Source organism: Corapipo altera, unplaced genomic scaffold, assembly GCF_003945725.1.
Source record: "Corapipo altera isolate COAL_440 unplaced genomic scaffold, ASM394572v1 165, whole genome shotgun sequence".
In the NCBI taxonomy this organism is placed as follows: Eukaryota; Metazoa; Chordata; class Aves; order Passeriformes; family Pipridae; genus Corapipo; species Corapipo altera.
This window is the reverse complement of record NW_020884954.1, coordinates 2,178,250-2,200,708: the sequence shown is the minus strand read 5'-3', so window position 1 is coordinate 2,200,708 and position 22,459 is coordinate 2,178,250. Positions and strand designations below refer to the sequence as shown.

At 44.3% G+C, this 22,459-nt stretch overlaps 1 protein-coding gene across 11 annotated transcripts in view; it reads right to left on the bottom strand.

Moving 5' to 3' along the window:
- Window positions 1-288: 288 nt before the first annotated feature.
- Window positions 289-22,459, bottom strand: part of EMSY (EMSY, BRCA2 interacting transcriptional repressor) — a 37,568-nt gene continuing 15,397 nt past the window's right edge. For 3 of the 11 annotated variants that reach the window (XM_027663568.1, XM_027663570.1, XM_027663575.1), the window contains 14 exons: window positions 20,842-21,112; window positions 19,376-19,630; window positions 17,651-17,800; window positions 15,759-15,932; window positions 14,323-14,459; window positions 12,643-12,816; window positions 11,554-11,752; window positions 10,148-10,312; window positions 9,716-9,874; window positions 7,969-8,028; window positions 6,841-6,989; window positions 4,860-5,423; window positions 3,516-3,881; window positions 289-1,936 (listed from right to left, as the gene is read on the bottom strand). In XM_027663568.1, coding sequence (XP_027519369.1) covers window positions 1,742-1,936; window positions 3,516-3,881; window positions 4,860-5,423; window positions 6,841-6,989; window positions 7,969-8,028; window positions 9,716-9,874; window positions 10,148-10,312; window positions 11,554-11,752; window positions 12,643-12,816; window positions 14,323-14,459; window positions 15,759-15,932; window positions 17,651-17,800; window positions 19,376-19,630; window positions 20,842-21,112 — 3,018 coding nt within the window. In that variant the 3' untranslated portion in view covers window positions 289-1,741. Of the gene's footprint in view, window positions 1,937-3,515; window positions 4,328-4,859; window positions 5,424-6,840; window positions 6,990-7,968; window positions 8,029-9,715; window positions 9,875-10,147; window positions 10,313-11,553; window positions 11,753-12,642; window positions 12,817-14,322; window positions 14,460-15,758; window positions 15,933-17,650; window positions 17,801-19,375; window positions 19,631-20,841; window positions 21,113-22,459 lie in introns of those variants that run through there. The other 8 variants (XM_027663572.1, XM_027663578.1, XM_027663576.1 and 5 more) reach the window with 7 other exon arrangements.

Below are 22,459 nucleotides of genomic sequence, written 5' to 3'. Positions count from 1 at the left end.
AACACCCATTTCAACATCAGGTAACACAGAAATCATTATTTTTGTAACCCATTATTCCAGTATTTGCATGTTGAATTTATCAGGACACTTCTCTACCATATTGAACTACCTTATTTTGGAACTAGTGCTGATGGAAGAAGAAAACAGAAGGGGGAAAAAAAAGTATGTGAAAGTCATAGTGACTTAATTTCTAAGATAACAGAGGTTAGGTGAAAACCAAGAGCCCCACCTAGGGGTTACTGTGTGTTCTAACACAGGTGGATACTCAGGACAAGTGAGATGAATAAATGGGGTTTAGGGTTTGTATTTTTTTCGTTTGAGTTACTCCAGTTGGAATTTAACCTTTACTACAATATCAACAGCAAAATCACAGCTTAAAAAAAAAAAAGACTGAGGCAAAGAGCTGTATTAGACTTTGGATGAGATCTACTTACAGTAGTACTTGAGCACCAAACCGTGGGCAGTTAGGCTTCCAGATGTATGTACAATGAAATGATATGGCAAAGTCGGAAAACGCTCAGTTATTTATAATGAAATCTATACAAAACAGTTAAAAACGTGGTTTTATACACATTTGGGAAAAAAAAAAAAAAAAAAGTCTTGATTACCAGAATGTATTAAAACTGGTATTAAAACTGGTTCTCTCCTCCCCTCTGAACCCAAACCTGTCTCCATGACCTGGAACTATCACAAACCCCAATGTATTGCTTCAACAAGCCAAGGCATAAGGCTCATTTTGGAAACCTGCCCCTCTATGCCCATTTAAGCTTTTAAACTCCCCAAACGGTCAACTTTAAGAACAGCATGTAAGAGTAAAATACAGATTTTTAAAAGCCTTACATCACTTCTAAATTCACAAGTTCAACTTGGAAAGACGTTGAACCACTTATCCCCAATTTTGAAAAACTGATTTATAGCAAAAGACACCCCCCCAACTCAGTTTGTATCAGAATTAACACAACTGCCTGTTTCACAGGAACTTCTTCAACAACTTGGCCTCACTTTAATAAATAATCAAAGATTAACTGGAGTAGATGAGCATTTTGTGCACTTATGGCAAAAGAAATGCCTCATATACCATCTCCCTACTTCTTGTAAAGCATGAAAACAAAATCCACCAGCAAATCCACTTTTCTGTCAGTTAGTGATTTTGCTTATTTCCAAACATTCACCAACAAGAATTTAAAAAAAATATATTTTTAGTCTTATGAAAAAAACCCCACCAAATCTTATCTCTAAGTGAGCAAGAAAGCTGACCAATTCCAAAATTCCAGCACTGTCAGAGACACTTCTTCTCCCACATGCTGTTTGAAAATACAAGCATTTATTACATGTTCTCTCTCTTTTTTTTTTTTTTTGGATGGTGTTTTTCTCAAGGGAAGGACCCGGCAAAGCGACGACCCCTTTTCACCGGGAGCTGTTTGAATATCTGGGCAGGGGCTTCCAGAGCACGAGCTGCAGAGTTTGCTGCAGTCTGGTGTTTGAGCAGGAGTACATTCCACTGTCACAGCTTCACTAAATCTTGGGAACTACATCTTTTCTTCTCTTTTTTTTTTTTCTTTTGGAAACAGTTTTGAAGACGCGGGTTCTGCGACGCCGTCTTGTTAAAACACACCGATGCTCCGAGGGTCCAACGAACAACTCTAACGGGGCAAAGTGCTCCAGGACATCACAACACGAGGGCATCTCGGATCCTCAGAATCCCAAGACATTCTAAAGTGCACTCCAGCGTCCCAGTTGCTCAGGATTGCTCAGCAGAGCTCCGGGAGGGGCTGGGCTCGGGGCCATCCTCGGGGCCACTGTCCCCATCCTGCTCCATCGCCGTCTCCTCATCATCCAGGCGCTGACTGGTGAAGTTGTTGAGCTCCAGGAGCCCGCTGGGTTCCACCACCACGTTGGAGCTGGAGTGACAAGGGATGGAATAGTGAGGGATAGTCTGAAAGAAAGAAAACATGCAAGTTTAGCAAACGGTTTGGACAGGGAAAGGCGTCTGTGCGAGCACAGGCACTCGGGGAAAAAGGTATTTGGTTTCCAAGGGCAGTTTTCCCCAGCTAAGGCTTCAAAGCATCCTTTCACTGGAGTGTGAAAGGTAAAATTTGAATGATCTTCCTCTTCAGGCCCCGATCCTGGCCTTTGATCTTCCCTAAAGGTCTGTGACAGCATAACCAACGCCCATCATCCACCGCTCCCCAAACCCAAAGCAGAGAGAATATTTTCTTCAGCCTTATCTTGTCCTTATCTTTTTCAGACAAGCCATTCTGGTGTCCTGGGTTAGAGGAGACTCACAAGGATCACCGAGTCCAACCCCTGGCCCTGCACAGGACACCCCAAGAATCCTATGTGAGCATTGTCCAGGCACTCTGGGATGACTGACTCTGTTTTCTGTACCAAACTCAATACGAGCTCCAGCCCTGCTCAGGGCTGCAGCAGCACAGAGGCTGTGGAAACACCACAGTTGTTTATTTCTAACCTATTGTTACTATTTATATCTATTTATTATACTTTCCCAGGTTGTAGAAGCGAAATCTACAACTTCATACAACTGAAATTCCGGGCAGTATTTGTATTTTGAAAGAGCTTATTGGGTGCCACGTGGATAAACAGGACAGGTTCTCAAATCATACAGGTCTGAAGTAAAACAGAAATCTACTTTTGCCTATTTAGGAAAAGGAGTACTATAAATGAGTACAAAAATGATGATTTCTACCACAGAGAAGTTAGTCAGCCCCAGTGAAGATTTTACAAAGAAGCATGAAAAATGTGAGACCTCTGTACACAAATTGTTTCCCACATCAGCAGCATTTTCAGTGTAACACAAATGATACATAATACAACCATTTCAATCCACCTCTCATTTGTGTGAGCATAGACTGTGTCAGCTATTACTTGCATCCATATTATACCACTCAGAAGACTTCTATACTTCTTTAGTTGACATTCAGACAACTTATTACAACATAAACCATCATATTTAAGACAGCAGAATCAATGAAAGTATCAAGCATCAGTTAAGCAATAACTCCAGGCATATAGGCTGAAGATCAATAATCATTTAATCTCAGAAGTGGTAAGTCTGGTCATAAGTGAAGTTAAAAAGCTCCCTTTTGAATTCAGACCTTATTTGCTAAACTTTCCCAGCAAGTAAAACTGCACTATGCCATTTTTTGTACTAATTTTATACTCAGAGGTAACATTAATAGAAATGACAAAATATTCTAGAACACAGTTCTGTACTTGGTGTCGAAGGCCACACTTTCACCCATCTCAAATGAAAGTACTTCGTAAAATGAGATGAGCTTGGTTGTTTTAACAGAGGGAGGAAGACACTGAGGATGCAGTGCTAGAGAAACTCCAATTTAAGAACAATGGCACACTCTGAAGTAGCAAACCATTACAAGTGTAAGAGTAGAAAAAGGACCCAAACCCACTCAAACATCACCCAGTGGCTGCCACCCCATCAGCCACGAGCTGGCTCCGCTCGACCTTCTGCCTCATTTGCTCTGCTCTTCCCTTACCTGGACGACGACCTCTGAGGAGCTCTCTTCAGCCTTCTTCTGGGAGAGGTTCTGAATGTGCACAAACTGGTTTGTTGGGGGCACTCCCTGTGCCTCGGCGGGAGCAGCAGCAGCAGCAGCAGCAGGAGGGGCTGGGCTGGGCTCTGTCCGGGGCTGTTGCTGGGGGGTGGAGGTTGTTGCCGTCGTCCCTAGAGCAGCCACCCGAGGCACCTGGGGACAAGGTGACGACTCTGCTTCACTAGAGACTTTACTAGTGGACGTGGCCTGGTCTGGGGGATCCACTACCGTGTGCTCTATGTTTGCATCAGTGTGAGCTTCCACCACAGACACTCTCAAAATATCTGCTACTGCTGCCTCCGGGGGTGCCTGCATGGGAAATAGGGCTGGTAACCGGCAGTGCCAGCTGGGGCACACCACTGCCACCTGCTACCTCTGCAACCACAGGAGGCTGACACCCCCCCCGAGAGTTAACTCTGTAACTCCTTGCATTAGAGTTGGATGTTGCACCTGAAAATCAAATTTTTGTTGTGCATATCACAGTTAATCTTTTCTTACTGAAAACCTAACCAGTATTTCCGAGGACAGAATGGCACAAACAACATACTTGCTGTTAGGAAGACAGTTGAAACTCAGTGTTTTAACAAAGGAACTAGAAATGATAGGGTGACAGTTAATTGAAGCCTGGGGAAAAGCAGCTTCTTAGGCTGCTAGGTAAGGATTGTAGCAGTATAATACCACAGCAGCCTCATTTTCCTTTGGGATTTACAGCCCCATGGGATGTCTGCTAAAGCCTCTAGTTTTTACATGTATTCCTGAAAGGGCCAAAAAAAAAAAAAAATTAAAATTGTACCTTTCTGGAGTTAGTTAAAATACATTTTTTTTTCCATGTTCCTCAGTCTTTACATTTTTCCCTCCCAAGGAAAATCAAATTACTCCTGTACATGAAAGCCATATAACTTCAGGAAGATGTAAACTACAAAGGAAGAGGAACAATGGAGAGCCTTAGGAGACTGCAGTCTTCATTTCCACAGAAATAAAAAGTGCTATGGGAATGGAAATTAGTAATGTGCCACACCTACAAATTAAAAGAAAATAACTAGGGACAAACTCCATGCACCAGTGGTGGCTGAAATCAGTAAGAACTGTCCAACAGAACACGTATGTGAGCTCTATGGATCTTTCCCCTGCAACATGTGCTGCTCTTCCCTAGTGCCAACCTTCTGGCGATGGACACCAGCGGAACGAGGGGTTCTCGTGCCAGGACAAAAACACTGCTACAGCCCAGGGCTGGCTGGGTGGTTTTGCCTGACCAGCAGGACGTGCATGCTATCAATATTCCGTTACCTGGCTCGCTGGCTGCTTGTCTGAAGAGGCAGGGAGCTGCACTGGGCTCGGGGGGGGCTGGGGTTGCACGTAGATTTTTTGTGCCGTTGGTGCCTGCTGCAGTTTGGGCAGCTGCTGCGTGGTTTTTACTGCCAGCACCTGCACTACAGTTTGCTGTGGCTGTGCCACTAAGGTGGGGAGTTGCCTCTCTTTGGCCATCATGTGGTGGGGGGGGTGCTGTGCATCTGGTTTGCTCTGTGCTTGCTCCTGCTGCAGGGGGGTTAGCTTTTGATGCCTTATGGAAAGCTGGGGCATTTGCGGGAGTTTGTGCTGGATCTGGTCGGCCTGCAGGTGGATTGTCTGCTTCTGCTTGGTCTGGAAGCACTGCAGAGTTTTCACTTGCAGTTGAGTCTGTTCCAGCTGTGGCTGACTCAGTTTTTGCTGCTTTTGTGCCTGTGACTGTGTCAGGGCAGATCTGTAAAACAGGCCAGTCTGAGGATCTAAGGTGTCCATCTCTTCCACTTCTCCCTCCTCGGTCCCAAGTTGTTCACTGTGTTTCGTAAATGCAGTGTGACTGCTTAAGGCCTTAAGGAGAAGAAGTTAGAGCAAGTTAGTGAAGAGAAAAATGTAAGAATACACAATCTAGAAATAGTTTTTGATGTTTCAAATGGACTACTTTAACTTATTTTACCATTACAGGCTCCCAATTTGTGTATACAAAGATACTATTACATGGAGATTCCACAATACATATGCAAGAAACAGCTACTTTTATCACAGTAAACTGTGGTACATCTCTAGGTGAGAATGTTAACTGCCTCACTAATCCTCAGGGGGATTTTGTACACCTCACTTGAGTCAGACTGAGGTTCAAAGCCCCCCAGGGTTGCCTGGCAGGTGGACATGAAGCAGCAGGGAGTAGTAGGCAGCTGAACCAATAGCTCCATGTTAAAGCCAGAGTCTCTCTGCACAATTTTTACTCTGCCTCTTGAAAGCCTAGTCATCTTATCCATGATTTCCTCTGCAGGTCCCTACAGACCTACAGTCTACCTTATTTCAGCAGAGATCCTCCCTTCTCCTTCCTTTCTCCAAACTGCAATTTTTCCTGGGTGTGGCACAAACGTCTGATTTTCTGAGAGATTTGAGGGAGTGAGCAACCCGCACTCCACACTTTGAACACCACAGGATAAAGGTACTGACAAATGGCCTCAGCAAGGAGGAAGCAGCCTCCTCCAGCACCCATGGAAATCCACCCCCTGACAGGAGTTTGGAACCCTAACACAGAACTGTTCTGGAGCACACCTGAAGTGCCCAGAGCTTAAAGCCCTGCAGAGCTGAGCAGATCCTGACCAAAGGCAAAGGAGTGGCTTCAGTACGACTTCACCACAAGCTGCAGTGTTTGTTTGAAGTGTTTGGGATCCTCATGGTACTGATCTAAATACCATCTGACTTCTGATTCAGAGAAGTTTGCCTTTTCACCAGCTGAAGCCCTCAGACAGCAGGGACAGTGTGTGCTCTGGGTACTGCCCAGGTTCTGCTCAGCCCTCCTCCCCCTGCACTGCCACCAACATCAGCTGAAGAGTCCAGGCCCCTGCAACACAACCACCACCCTCACCACCAAAACACAGTCACAGAATGGTTTGGGTTGGAAGGACCTCGAAGCCCATCCAGTGCCATCCCCTGCCATGGGCAGGGACACCTTCCACTAGCCCAGGTTGCTCCAAGCCCCGTCCAACCTGGCCTTGGACACATCCAGGGATGGGGCAGGGCAACCTGTGCCAGGGCCTCCCCACCCTTATAGTAAAGAATTTCTTCCCAATATCTAATCTAAACCCGCCTTCCTTCAGGCCATTAAGGTAATCCTACAATTACTAACTTGCCTGTACACCGAACATTTTCGGTGGCAGCAACACGACATGTTCACCCAGAACAAGCCCCGGTCCTACCCAATCCCTAGAGCCTGCTGCTGTGTACAGACTGCTGGGAAAAGAAAGGCTCCAACCTGCTGCATGATGTGGGTGATGGCGCCCGTGGAGGAGGCGGGGATGGATTTCACCACCACAGAGGTCTGCGTTGCCGTCTGCGACTGCGCCACGTGCTGCAGGAGGGTCCGCGGGGGCTGCGCCGGCGCCGGGGGCTGCCGATGGCTCACTGCAAGCAAAGAGGTCAGTGCCACTCCTCCAGAGCCTCCTCAGGGCTGCACCGGGCACTCCAGCCTCAGCTGGCACTCCAGCCTCAGCTGGCAGCACGGAGGAGCGGGAAAGGCTGTCTGCTCTGGCCTCAAGGGGCACAGCTACTCTGAGAAACCTCCCCGGGGGGCTCGCTTTGCTCTCTGTTTCCTGAGTCACCACACTCGGTCCAAAGCTCCTCTGGCCTCCCTCTCCCAACACACCAACTCTGCTTATGCTCCATTGTCAGCTGGGTTCTTTGTACAGCACCAGTGTAACGTGCAGAGCACGAGTTATTCTGGTTTTACGCTGGTAAAAGCACCTCCACAACTGACTGCAATTAAGAACAGCAAGCCTTGCTCACTGAATTTCTACCACTGAGAAACTGCACAGAAGACCCTCCAGAGCACAGGCTAAATTTGGAAGATTAACACGCAGAAAATATTTGGGTGTTATGAAAACAAGTGAGGCTGATCTGACATGACCTTGTCACAGGTCTGTGTCACTTCTGAGAATAGATCCAGCATGAGTTACAGGGTTATGGTGTGGGTCTGTAATTAAACGGTGGATCAACAGAAAAACTACGTGCTGCTGAGAAAAAAACCCAAACAAACCATTCTATATTGCAGTCACTGATATGAATCCAAATCACTTTATACCTGTCCATATTAATAGGCAAATATTTGCTTTATATCTTAGTTACAAAATATTTCATAACTGAAGAAGCAAAAAGTTGTAAATTCAGTTGTAACATAATTTAAAATTAAAAAGTTTCTAGTGACCTTCCTGAATGTTACAAGGAATATCATATTTTGAATTAATATGGTAATTTTCCTTTCTCACTCCAAGAAAGGAGGTGGATTATATCAATACCGGCCTGCATGCTGTGCCAGATTCATCCTGGGCACCTCCCAACAGTTCCTACACAATTGAAAACTTAATTTAAAAGTAAAGTTTCTAACCTATATGGTTGTGTAGATATTCTTCCGAATGTGAACCAATACAGTGTTGTCTTCCTGAGTCTGCAGACAGACAAGAAATGGTGACACTGAGATGTGTGAACTGCTCCCTTCACCTCAGGAGGAAGCACATGCTGAATCCCAGCTCCCACAGGGATTGCAGTGTGCCTAATCCTTCAGGCCAGGGGCATGGAGGACATTTCACACCACACTACAGACTCTTTGCTGTCTTACTACTGAATTTTTAGCAGAAAATACAGCTCTGTGGGTTACTGATAAATCCAGAGAAGCACAAATTAAAAAAGAAGAAACACTCAATGACCTGCATTCCCTGGCAGTGTTCACAGAAACTGGGGGAAGGGACAAAAATCTAAGAGCAGAATAAACACTTTTGTGCTGCAGCAGAACCTGCTGCTCCTCAGCCCACAGCAGCCTGCACTCCTCTGGTTGATTCCCAGATTTCCAATCAATGTTTACAAAACTCCCAGTGTTTCAAACAGTGACATCTCCAGGAAGTTTTCAGCTTTTGTACTTTGCGTGGCTTCTAAGCTGCAGAAAAGGACAAAAACACTGACTGCAACTCCCCATCCTGCCTGCCAAAGGCCCTATTTTACATCAACTTGCACAGCAAGACCTGTCAAAAACTGGAACCTTGACCATGTGCTCAATGCACAATATCTGTGCCAGGGAAGGAAAAGTGCTCTCCAGTTAGCAGGCAGTCATTTGTTGTGCTTTGGGGTTTGTTTTAAGAGGGATCTGAGGGAGCAGGACTCAAACATTCAGAATTGTAGCAGATACAGTGAGTGTTATTTAGAAGAATAACAATAACATCCTCCCCAGCTCCAGTTTCACACAAATTTAGGCCCTACAAGGGATGGAAGCAAGGGGAGGAAGCACAGAGCAAAATATTAGATTAGACACTTAGCACTAAAACCACTGGAGTTACAGATATGTACCTAAACAATTCAACACAATTAAGTTTCATTTATTCTTCTATTCAATGTGGATTTTCAACACACTTCTGCTTTCCTTTTCCAAAGAAAGCAGGGAGGGAGACCAACAGCGTGGACTTAAGAAATTAAAATGGAAAACAGGTCATTTGATCCTCTCATGAAGTAGCTCACACCTAATGTTCTGGAGTGGTGGGGAGCATCAGAGAGACAAGGACTTCCACCAAATGGATGTCCAGATAGGAGGAGCCAGGAGTTTAAAAAGTTAAGCACTGAATTCCAATCAGAATTTGAATTATTTAAAGTGCAAATTTATTAGTTCAAAGCTTTCTAGCAAATGAAGAAACTGGGGACCACGTTAGCATGCTAAATGCACACCTGGCTTTAACTCAGGACTAAATGGGTTTTAACTCAATGTCTGACTCCTCTCAATATGTACAAAAAACAGGATGCAGTTCCTGTAACTTCACCTTCCACTTTGTCCTTACTGGACATTTTCCTTTAAGACAAGTGGGACAGTCTGTCTTCTTCATCCAGGGACCAGAAAATCTATCCAACCGTGATGTCTTAAAGCAACAACCCTTTGTACCAGTTAGAAACGTGTTCCCTTATGGCCCAGCAAAGTAGATACAGTCTCTGCCCCCTCACAGGGTCTCAAGAATGGAAGAAAAGACTCATTTCCTCTACAGAAAATTACAGTGAAAACATGAAAGCGAAACCTATTGTGAGAAAACTCCAAAATTAAGTCCCCAGACCCCAACTGCAAACCCACCATCACACTGCCTTAGACACACACTTACCAGTTGTGATATATTCAGCCACTAATTCTGACTCTACAACAGCAATTGAAGGACTTTCTGGGGAATGCCTCTTTTCTTGAGTCATCTGGATTGGAACAGCCATCTGGCTCAGGTCAATGGTGGGCTGCCTTGGCTTCGATTCCAACTTCTCCTTCACTGCTTCAGCAGAAAAACATTAAGTCAGCCTCTAACATATAAACCTCCATAATAAAACAAATCTCCACTATAAATGCACCAGTTTAATTAAACAGATCGTGAACACCAGAGAACAGATGCACCAAATACATGCAAACAAACTGATACAGGATAAGAGGAAAGGAATCAAGCTGATTCAAGAGAGGTGCTTTTCAATTACAAAACTTATTACAAAGGGCTGCTTAAGCAAAAAATAACCTTTGAAGTTATCCTAGACAATCTCATGGGTTTTCAGACCTGTTGTCTGCTGAAGTTCCAGCAAAGCTTTTATTGTGGAAGTAGCTGACTGAGATTCACTGGATACATCCTGGTAAATTATTGTAGGGCTTGTGTCCACAGCAATTTCATGTTCTGACCAGTCTTGACTTCTCGAAGCAATCACATGGACCACAGGCTGAGAATCTGTTTGTTAAAGAACAAAGGCACATCACAGAGTCATGGAATGGTTTGGGTTGGGAGGGACCTTAAACCTTATCCAGTGCCACCCCCTGCCGTGGGCAGGGACACCTTCCACTGTAGCCCAGGCTTCTCCAAGCCCCGTCCAACCTGGCCTTGGACACTTCCAGGGATCCAGGGGCAGCCACAGCTGCTCTGGGCAACCTGTGCCAGAACCATTTTGGGCTGGAGGTCTCTTGTCCGACCTCTTGCTTTAAAGCAGGGCTATAGTTTAAAATTATACTAAGTTATTCATTATTCATTAGAATTTTGCCCACTGCCAAGGACGCATACTCTGATTCTGCAACACCAGTTTTTATTACAATTGACTCGAAGTAAAACACTGCTGATGTTATGAATGATTTTCAGAAAAACAAAAAATCCTGCATCTTAGTTTTTTTTCAGAAGACTTTGTTCCGAAAAATCAAAGTTCAGAATGTTTCTTTGTATGTTGAATTTGCCTTGGATCGAACTAGGTTTTTTCACAAGGTTTCAGCAGTTCAGGTGATCAACATGTATTCAGCATTCTGAATTAATGGCTCCTAAATTTTGATAAGTTGGTTGAATCTTCAAAACTTCTTAAAATTCACTTAAAATGGCAGTATAGACCAACAGTCACAGAATTATACAGAAGAGGTCCAAAGGATTCTCTGAGACATTTGCTTTTATTTGCTGCAGTGACACATCCTCTGGTCACTTCCAACCAGGGTGCTGTTTATGCCCTATTATTTATGCTCCTCTTCCACACACACAGAGCTGCATCTGTGCCATGGCTTGAAGCCAGGGCAGCATTCCCATGGGGACTGCATGTCTGATCCACGTCCTGGTGCACATGCATGTGCATTTATAATCTGTGCTGTCCCATGGCAGCTGTCAGTCATGCAGCAGAGATGCTGTCACACAGGGAAAACCATGAACTGCCAAAATAACCCCCAAAACCTGCTACACTGCCTGTCCCCTGGCAGACCCCCAGACACAGGGAACAGGGGGCCTTGTGTGAAAAGCTGGAGCCCAGCAAGGAATCGCTGTGTCCACTTTTCAGGAGAAATGCCAGCGCACAGTAAGCAGCTCAAAAGAAACATAAAAAAATAAGGGCACAGTGGCACTTTGGTGTAACAGGCTGGGTGAAAACGTGTGCTGGCAGGAGACACAGAGTTATGTGACACCTTGGGGACAGTCCCCTGGGGTTTTCCGTGACACCAACACACCTTGAGAGCTCTGGGAGGACTCTGTGGACGAGGAGCTGCTGTCGGTGTAGGTCTGTGGTTCCTCCTTCACCTCTGGCAGAGCTGGGGTTCCTGTCTCTGCCACCCTGGATGCCTGCTGCAACGTCTCTGTCACCAGCTGCCTGGTCTGCTCACTCACCACTGTGGCCTGGAACGTCACTGGCTTTGGCTTGATCAGGACCTGATCACACAGATACATTTGTGTACAGTCAGAGCACTCGAGAAAAGGGGTCTGAGCAATCAGAGCACAGGGTGCCACCCACAGACCTGGGTGCACCACCTACATAATATCCACATGAGTCACAAATCTACCTCTAAATTCAGCAACTGATTATTAAACCACAAAGCCCAAGTGAATGGCAATGCACAAGAATGCACTTCTCACTCGGTAACTTGAAGTCTTAACAAAATAAACCACTAAAGAGTCATTTTTCAGGACTAGATACTACTCTGGTGTGGTAAGAGAAAGCTGTGCAAGTGAGCTGGGACATGCACTGCACTGGGAAGGACAAGCACCTCCACAGGAAATCCAGTCCTGAACAATCAGGCACACAACACTTTACATCTGATAGAAGTTTCATTCTTTTAAACACTAAGTGCAGCCAGAGAAGAAGCTGAAACTGAAAGCACCCAGAAAGGAGCCTGGGTATTCAGCCCCATCAACCACACAAGGCTGCAGGGCCAACCTGAACAGACACTGAGCGGAAAATAAACTTCGATAAACCCTCAGATTTGATGGATGACCTATGTCCAGACTGTGCATCTTTATTTCCCAGGATCTAACCATTAGCTGTCAGACTTAAACAGGCACCCAGAGCCATGACCAGACAGTTTCAGCTCTGGAACAGGCTTAGTAAATCCTTTTGGAATGCTCAGGCCTCCAGAAAGAGCCAACAAATTCAAATACTGCTCAAGAAATCAGAATCAAGGCCACCTCGTTCCACCACTGAGTCTCATTCCCCACAGACATATATTAATCCTGCAACAAATGAGGCAACACAGTGAAAAATGATTTACTTCCCATTAAAATGGAGGGGTACATTCCAAGACAGAAATGGGTCCTCACTGTACCTGCGTTTTCCCTTGCTGCCCATAAACAATTTTAGTTGGGATGATTTTGGTGGCTGGCTGGACCGTGGACCCTATTCCTTTGGGCTGTGTAACAATCATTTTTGTGATGGGTCTTGTGGCAGTGATGATAGCAGGTTTTGCTCCTGCTGGCACTGCCTGAATAGTTTTCTCCCCCTGTAGAGAAGCCAAAGTTTACAGGTTAACTTTATGAAACTGTTCAGTGAGACCCACTTCTCTAAAAAAAAAAATAAAAAATACAGTTATAGATGAGTGTGTGTACCATGAAATAAATTTGCTGCTGCAACTAGACTTACTTGAGACAAAATACATTAGAAGACCAAGAACAAAAGAACCTACAACTTTGAATGGAAAAAGCTACCAAAATCCCCTTTTCCATTACTTTATCTTCTGAACAGCTCTGAAGGGGTGAATAAAAAGGAGCAACTAAAAGACACTGAGAAGTTTTTTGAAGTTGCTTCAAAGAGTTTACGTAAGTTGGAACTTTCCTCAAATCCTTCACAAATGTTTCTGAAAACCTCTGATTTCTATTAACACTGACTGTGGCAAGACATCTACAAAACTTGAACTGAGATTCTAAGAGGGAATTATTTAAATATAGATTTTTGTATTATCCTCAGGGCCAAGACATTAATTACACATGGACTTCTTTTAAACAAAGTTCACTTCACCAACAAATGCAGATTCACAGCTGTGCCACAGGAATCATTTGACTATGGAATAGTGCTGATATATGAACAGACTTCTGATAGCTTAAGAGCAAAGACACTGAACGTGCTTTTTTTAAGCTCTGCAGAGTAACAAACCAAATGAGAAACAACATTAGTTGCCAGTTCTCCTAATATTCCTACCAATATCCATCAAATAGGAGGAAATCCCGAAAAACATACTTGTTTCAGAAACATCCTCCCATACTCCTAGCTCCTACTGTGTAACAAAATAAGATTTCCACTTGTCTGAAAATACATCTTGAATTCTGTAAATTAGGAAAGTTCAAAATTTAAAAAAAAAAAAAAATTCCTAAAAGGTTTAGAAAAAAACCTCTGTAGTTCTGCTACTAAGCAGCCTTTAAAATGTTACATTAAATCTCACAGTTCACTGTAAGAACATTCATCATTTTCATTTACTAGTACGTAGAGTTGAACTCAGTTGATGCTGGAAACTGGATTTTATTCTTAGTACATGTGTCAGGTTATCCAAAAAATAATTCAGCACAGTACAATGCTCAGGTACAGGATGGCACAGTGTCACACACCACATACACTGGAAGGGGGTTCCCCTGCTGGGAAGGCACAATTTATTTCTGCCTCTTTAATATAAACAGTTGGGGGATGCAAGTTTATAACCCAGGACCCTGGTTCTCACTAGAGCACAAACAGGGGAGGATTCCAGTAATTTTCATCTACTTCATCACTTCAGCAAAGGGAAAAAGGCAAGTTCAAAAGTTCCTATTTTCCTTTAACTCTGAAAACGTTCCCAGCTGGCTTTAAGCACAGAATCCCATCCTGTGGCCCACAGTGGCTTCCCAAGCAGCCCTGACACCAAGGCATGCTGGGCCTGTCAAGGAGCTCATGCAGCTGGCTTTCCAGAGAGCCCTGGGCAGCAGGAATGCAGCAGCACACCCGGCTCACCTGGCTCAGGGACAGCCAGAGCCTCACTTACCCCAGCGTTCAGCAGCGTCGTGACAACGTTCTTGCCTGGAAGCCCTTGGATTGTAGTTCCTTTCCCAGTAGTCTTTTGCACAACAATCACATTGGGTTTGGATGTCATTGGAATTGTGGTGATTTTGGTTGTAGTTCCTAAATTTTTGCGGGAAAAGAAACAACGTGCAGTTTATCCCATTTTGTGTATTCCCCTTCACTGTGGAAGTCAGGGAGCTACAGAGGATTCATTGCATTTAAATCTGAAAAGCACAACAAGAAGCCAGCCTCATCTGGAATGGGAATCCTTATCCTCATCAGGATCAGTCACAGCTTTCCCCACATTAGCTGGTGCTCAGGAGAATGATACTGGCACTTGTGTATAAATTCACTAGTAGTCCTAGAAATCATCTTGACAACTCATCATACCCACAACAGGCTAAAAAAAGTTACTTGTTCCCAAAGAACTGCTGTAGCATCCCTATATATGATTTTGTAGAAATCAAGACCTGAAAAAACTGAGGTACCTCTGCCAGATTCCAGCCCAGAGTGGGTTTCCTGGATAGCTTGTGCAGCACTTCCCAGGGACTGGAGCTGGCAGGGGTCATGTCAGGTCTTTGCTAAGCAAAGCTAAAGTCCAAAACACATGCTGAGAAATTGTTACTGGTATAAATGTGCTTGGACCTGCTCCTAAAGAAATCCTATCTTTAGAGGCTGGAGAATCCCAGAATGGTCTGGGTTGGGAGGGAACCTTTAAGATCATCAGGTCCCACCCCCTGCCATGGGCAGGGACACCTTCCACTAGCCCAGGTTGCTCCAAGCCACCTCCAACCTGGCCTTGGACACTTCCAGATGTGGGGCAGCCACAGCTTCTCTGGACACCCTGTGCCAGTCTGGAACTGGCAGGGAAGCCAGGCTGGTCAGCAGACTAACAAAAATAGGCAGCAGGGTCTGCACGAAGCTGGGAGGGAAAGCTTAAGTTAGAACATGGGCTAAAGGAAGGACAGGCTGACACTGATAAAATACCAAATAAGGTGGGAGACTGCACAGCTGAATTTAACACATCCAGTTCATTTTTATTCCGGTTCTTTGGACATGCAGTGGAACAGAGAAGGGCACCATCAAGACTATAATATGTCTTAAACTGGGGCCAATGGTGCTTTCTAACCTTTCTGCCAACTGTACAGCACAGCAGTCCCACCCCACACTTCCCTTTTCCTCCCAGGCTTCCCTCACACTTGATGTTTCCTTCTTAAACACAAGAATTGCTGCCACCCTTGACAACACTTCACCCTCACAACTTCTACCTATTCCTTTCTTCTTCATGCTCAGCTATTTTTCTCCCAAATTCTCCAGTAAAGTTCCTCATAACGATCTGAGCGTGGGACCCACCGGACAGCCAGAGCAGGCCTAAAGTTATTTTTGATCTTGTTAATATCAAGGTACTCGTATGCCTACCAGAGACAATGTTACTGCTGATAATCTTCCCTCCCAGAGTGGCCAGGGACTTTGGGACCACGGTGATGATGCTGCCACTGGTGGTTTTGACGTAGGTGGCAGCCCCTGGGGTGCCAGCCATGCGAGCCCCCAGGGACGGGCTCACCGTGGGCCGGGTGTACGTCGCTGGAGCGCCTGCTGGAAAGAGAGGAAAAGGAAGGTCACTGTCAGAACACGATCCTCTGCCAGCTATTTGTGGAAAAACAAGTTAGTTTAGGAAAAAAAAAAAAAAAAAAGGGCATCAGATTCATTCAAGGAGATCCCACACTGCAGTCTGTTGCCACCCTTCATGATTCTTTAGTAGCTTTTTTATACCGACTTCAAATTAATGTCCCAGTCTTCTGAAGCATTTTAACAAATGTTCCACGACTGCCTTAATTCATGTCCTTGTGCCTAAGGCTATAATTCTCAATAGATGTTTGGATTCTGCCAGTGTTTTTGCCTCGTGCTCCCTTAGAAGCCCAAGAGTCAGGCACCCGATTGCACTTCTAAAACTCATCCCTCCCTCTCATAAAAGACACTCCTCTTACAGGACAGACTGTTTACAAAGAGCACCAATGACTGCTCTAAATAACACTCTTAGAGAAAAACAAAATTTACCATGATGATGCAATTCTATGGACTTAGCATACAGTAGCACAAAAGAAACCTTAACACGCTAAAAATGCTGTTTTTTCAGAAATAGTCCTTTTCTGGATGGAAACACAACAGAGTCCACAAAAGAAACTTGCTCAAAAATCGTAAGTCAACAGCTCCACAAACACTGCAATTCCATTCTGCTTGTACTGCTGCAGATAGCACACTTAATGGGTAAAGATCACACAGCAAAACAGTTTGTTACAGCGAGAAAGACGTGTGCACAGTACATGTTTTACCAACTAAATAAACTGCAAAACTGCTATTTTTTTTAAATGAATTCAAGAATGTACCTGTGAGGTACTTCAAAAGTCGTAAAAAAGAACATGAACCCCTAGTTTATGCTAAGGACAAGAGGAGATGGCCTCAAGATGCACCAGGGGAGGTTCAGGTTGGACACTATGAAAAAAGTGCTCGTGGAAAGGGTGGTCAGGCACTGGAACAGGCTGCCCAGGGAAGTGCTGGAATCCCCACCCCTGGGAATGCTCCAAAGGCATGAGGATGTGGCCCTTGGGACAGGGTTTAATGTGGACATGGTGGTGTTGGGTCAGTGGTTGGACTTGGTAACCTCAGAGGGCTTTTCCAACCTTAACATTTCTGTTACTTGAATATTCCCAACCCATGCTAAAAAACCCAGAAAATAAGAGTTTTCTGAAAACCAGGATAAACTGCCTTTCAAGTTTTCCTCATACAAGTTTACAGTCTGAACAGCCTGCATGATTTCTGATCTTTAACCAATTACAAACACAAATACAATTAGATGCCCAGAAAAACACTGGGAGTTGAAATGTCAATTTACTGGCCTCTATAAATTCACTGCAGGACTATGAGCAAGTCACCTGTCTTTTAAAGCCCACATATGTAAAACAGGAATGATGCTGACCTGTCTGCTGGAGTTAAATCAATGTAGATTTTGTAATATAACGTGCTACAGAAGTGCAAAGTATCTGCAGAAGCTGAAAGAAAACTTCCTTTAAAAAACCCCAGTGGGGGAGGAACAATGATATTTTTGTGTAGCGATTCAAAGACCACAAGAGGAGTAAAAGAGCCCTCAGTGCACAAATCCTGACGCAGAATAAATAACAGCAGGAGTGTGAATGTGCTGTTGTGCTTCCTGCTCAGGAGAGAGAAGTGGGGTTTTTAACCCTACTGAGCCATGCCTGGTCACCTGGATGCCTGGGTTTACCCTCCCTTCCCTTCTCAGAGCCAGAACTTACCAGTGGGAGTAGTGCCCAGTTTAGTTGTCATGATAGTCCCATTACTGCTAACCACCATAATGGGTGAATTGCTACTGCTGGGCAAGGTCGCTGTAACTGGTTTGGGAAGGATTTTACTGGGCTGCACCTGTTGAGTGATTATTTTAACACCTAGGAAAGGAGAAAGTCACTGTTAAAATACAGGCACGATAAGTTACTCTCTGAAATGCTTTCTCAGACCAAGGCCCAGTGGGCAAGTAGCCCCACAAGGCTTCAATTCTGAGCCCATGTATTCTTGATCCTGAAAAAAAATGATTTCATTTTTGGGGGCTGGGGTTTGTTTTGCTTGGGTTTGGGTTTTTTTTTTTGTTTGTTTTGCAAATACCAAGACAGCCATCATCTTTGCCTTTCAAGTGCCTGTTTCAATTCCTAGCTACTCCCACTGAGGCATAGGATTCCACACCATCATTGCTTTGTTTGATGTCGTTTTTAAACTCTTCCTGGTCCACGATTCAAAAAGAAGAACTTTTCCCAGGAGCCAACAGGTTACAATCAAGGCTGAATTGGTTCACATATAATGAACCATCTAAAAGTGAAGTAATTCTTCAACAGTTTAGTCTGTAAATCCTAATGGGTCTTAATTAGTCTAGACAAACTTCGCCACCCTGAACAAATTAAAAAAAAACCTTTTGCACAAGGAGCATTAGTGACTGTAAGGAAGCAACTGTGACACTGGCTAGGGAAGGTTATTTTAAGTAAACTGTTCTCTTTCCTTGTGATTTATTGGTTACCTTGAAGCCAAAAGGAACTGGGCTTAAAAAAAAAAAAAAAAGGTATTTCTAAAGCAACTTTTAACTAAAAAGCACATTGAGCCTAAACCCATGGGAGAAGACAAGGAGTGAAGCTCTTATTGATCAAATATTGTTCAGTGATGGGAGGATGGAAGTCTTTTATCTGCCTTCATTAGTAGCTATTATTTCCTCAAGCAACGGTCCTAGAATCCTTCAGGAAGTTTTATCAAAGGACAGAAGTAGCTGTTTATTTTTTCATTCTATGGTCTATTTTAATTCCTTGATCTAAATAGTATGACTATAAAATGGTAATTTTACTGACATGATTAATATAAAATACTAATTTTATATTTACATATATATATATATATAAATACTTTGCACTTTTATAGCATTTCTTCCTTTAGAAGTGGGTAACTTTGCAAGCATTACTTCTTACTGAGATAAGAACTGTATGCTACAGCAGAGAAAAGCCAGGGAAGAAAGATTACATGACTTGCCCAAAGTCAGCTGAATGAATCAGGGTTACAAAAAGGATCCAGTCCAACTTCCAGATCTAATTGTATTTGTTTTGACAAGCACCTCAAAAGTAAGTTTTAATTTCTGGACCAAAGAAAAGAATTAAAACATGGATTAACTTCTTTTTGCAGTTGATACAGTTGAACAGCTCCTGGATCTTCAGAAAACTGGTCTCCTCCAGGCTGCCAATCACTTTACTTTTGAAGTCATTTACATACCTCTCAACCTCTAGAGATAAAACATGGTCTGTAACACCTGAACCAAACAAGAAGAATGAAAGAACCAAAGTCTTTAAGGAACGTTGGCTGCAAACATGCCAACACATCTCCTCCTGCTGAGGTTCAGAGCCCAGCAATCATCCAGCTCCCCGTGCACAGCGTGGGCAGGACCCTGCGGCCACAGCTCACCAACACGACCCCAGAGCAGCCCCCACTACCTGATTCCTGCTTGATCTGAATGGTGGGCTTGATGCCAGGGGGCAGCTGGGCCTGCTGGGGCTGCTGCTGGGCCCCCGAGGAGGGCACCAGCTGCTGCTGCTGCTGCTGGGCCGGCGGGACCTGGTGCAGCTGCTGCTTGGGAGGCTGCTGGTGCTGCTTGGGGAACTGCGCCAGGAGCTGCGAGGGGCTGCCCACCAGAGCCTTCGGGGAGGGCAGCCTGCTGGAGGCCACCTTGATGGCTGATGTGGACACACCTGCGGGAGAGCAAACGGGGGGAGAGTGAACAGTGCAGCGCCAAAGACAAGGCACTGCCATTCCCAAAATAACTGTGCACTCCAGCTGGCCTTGCTGCTGGAAAAGGCACGGGGATCTGTGAGGGAACAAAGCTCCCACGTAGCAGAACTGCTCTGTCAGGAGGCAAGGGAGTTTAACTTTCTTTACACTGGGAGGGATTATCAGTTTATGTCCCAAAATGTTTCACCAGCATGTTCTGCACTGACACTGACAGCTGGAAAAAAACTGTTACAGAGATGCTCCACCTACTGTATTTTAGAATTAAAGTCTCTTCCATGAGCAAACCCAACTAAAAATCAATGGTTTCAACAGTCTGCTGTAAGCCCTTCTGCTCTGTGGATTAGTATCTGGTTATATTAATAGAAGCACTATGGAAGGAAAATACCTTCTCAGCCTTGATATGGTTACCCAGTTTTGTAGTGTGGAACAAGAATGGAAAACACGAGCCAGGAAAGACTGTGATGTGACACTTGTCACTGTCAGGTGGGGGTTTTAAGTGCTGCTCATTAAGAACCCTTCATTCACTCCCAGCTTCCCTTTCAAAGGTTAGCTGGTGGCTGTGAAGCTGAACAGTCCAGCTGGCACACACAGCTGCAGCTTGAGATCAGAAACCTGGAAATTTTAATCAGGCCTACTCAGGCCTTAATTATAAAGGACTTTTTTGCTGATAAAATACACAGATAACAAGATGTAAACGCTTCTCTACCTTTCATAATTGTCATCTGGGCGTGTTAAACTGAAGTTGTGTTTCTTTGATGTTAACTTTGCATGTTTTTTGTAAATCAGGCTTTTAAGAGAAGCAATCACCTTCAAATATCGGAAACATCCACTTCCATGCAGCAGGTGGAGTTCTCAAAGCCAGTCATTTGGAGGCTACAGCGTTCTAATGATGCACGTCACAGTCTTAAAAACCAAAAACTACGTCACACCACCCCACCACATTCTCCCTGAAAAGAGGATCTGCACACTAACTGTCGAAGCAAAGGGGAAAAAAAAAGAGTTCAGCAAGAACTTTTGTGGAGTCTCTTGGCTTAGTTCCATCAGCAGACTCCTCGCACACCTCCTGTGCTTTACCCATCACACCCCAAGTGACACTCCCCGAAGCGTCCTTCTCCAAAGCGCAATCCCACAGACAAGACCCTCTGGAAACAAGGCAGAGTCAGGGCCGTACCTTGTGCCACGGTGGACATGACCACGGAGGGCGTGGAGGACACGACAGCAGTGACAGCAATGGTGCTGGCAGTGCAGGGGGCAGCGGGGCAGCTGCTGCTGCTGCTGCTGCCCACCGAGGGCTGGGCCGCCGTGATCACCACCGGCGGCTTCTGCGTCGTGGAGGCGATCACCGACGTGGGGACCAGCTTGGTGACTGCTGCATAGTTGTGGGACTTGGACAGGATGTTGGGTACAAAAGTCGAGCTTGGAGAGGTGGTTACTATTATCACCTGAAAGAAGGAAATAAAAAAAAAAAAAAAAAAAGAACAACAGGAAATTCATTTGTTCTTCGCACGCGTTCAGAAGCATAAAATTGCAGTTATGCGCCCGTCTGTGTATTGAGTTTTAGAGATACGTGATTATCAAGAGCATTTAGGAGTGTCATAATCACATTTTCTGGCAACAAGAAGTTTCAATTATTTTAAAGAAGTGGTGGTAAACATTTCCTCAAAATTAGAAGGATTTTTTTTTTTAAGGAAAACCATTACTGTGCAATTAAAATAGCATTATCTCATGTCTGAAGGCAAACAGACAGAAATGAACTGCTTGACTTCATTACACTGAGCCAGGAAGCCTGAAGCCCATTTTCAATGGAACTGAATGGAGGTTCAGCAAGATTTAAGCACCACTCTCCCAAACCTCACACAAATAGCAAGAAATGGCAATGACAGAGACTAGATGGTGGGGGTTTTCTCTTTAGCAATTAACAAGCACTTGCTGGGTCAGTAATGGGAAATATTTTTGACCCACAAGGCTGTAAACAACATTTCATCAGTGCAAGAAAAATGGTTGAGGTTTGAAACATTTTCTGCTCTAATCAGTGCTCTCAGGAACTAGGAATTCTTCCTTATATGCCTGAAAACCATTTGTTTGAAGAGAATAAACATCACCCCAGTGCAAGTTACAATTACAACTCTATGAATCTGATCTGACATAGAAAACCAGAGAATTCACGACAAGATTGGAAGAGGTCTGTCCTTAAGCAGCTGACCTAGAAAACTAAGCCTTTATTATTATTTATTATTGACTATGGGGACAGTTTACATAAGGAAAACTTCTACTTATATGTACCTTCTTGTACTTACACAGTTAAAATAGAAAAAAAGCACAAATACAACATATCTTCAGTTTACCATGCAAGAGTATTGAGAAATTATTTTAATAATGCAATTGTTCCAATAAAACTTTAGTTTATTAAAACCTTGAAAATATCAACTTATTAATGATTCCATGTAACGAGAGCAGACAGAACAAAACAGTACAGGAGGAGCAAAGAAACCTGGGTCAGCTCACACACAGAGTCTTACACTGCTACCCAGGGACTACTGAAACCTCGCCTGACAAAGAAATAATATGATAATGGCACCAAAAATACACTTAAGCAAAAGATCGAGCAGTTTATAATTTGTTTAAAGGAAAATGGAGGACAAAAATAAAAGGCAATAACCACGTGGATGGAGTAGGAGCAGCAAATTTCCCCACTGTGGCTATGGCTGCCTCTGCCTCTCCTTTAGCCCCAGGCCTCAGTTTTATGGTCTCTGCTCCTCAGCTCAACCTTTCATGTCCTGATCTGAGGA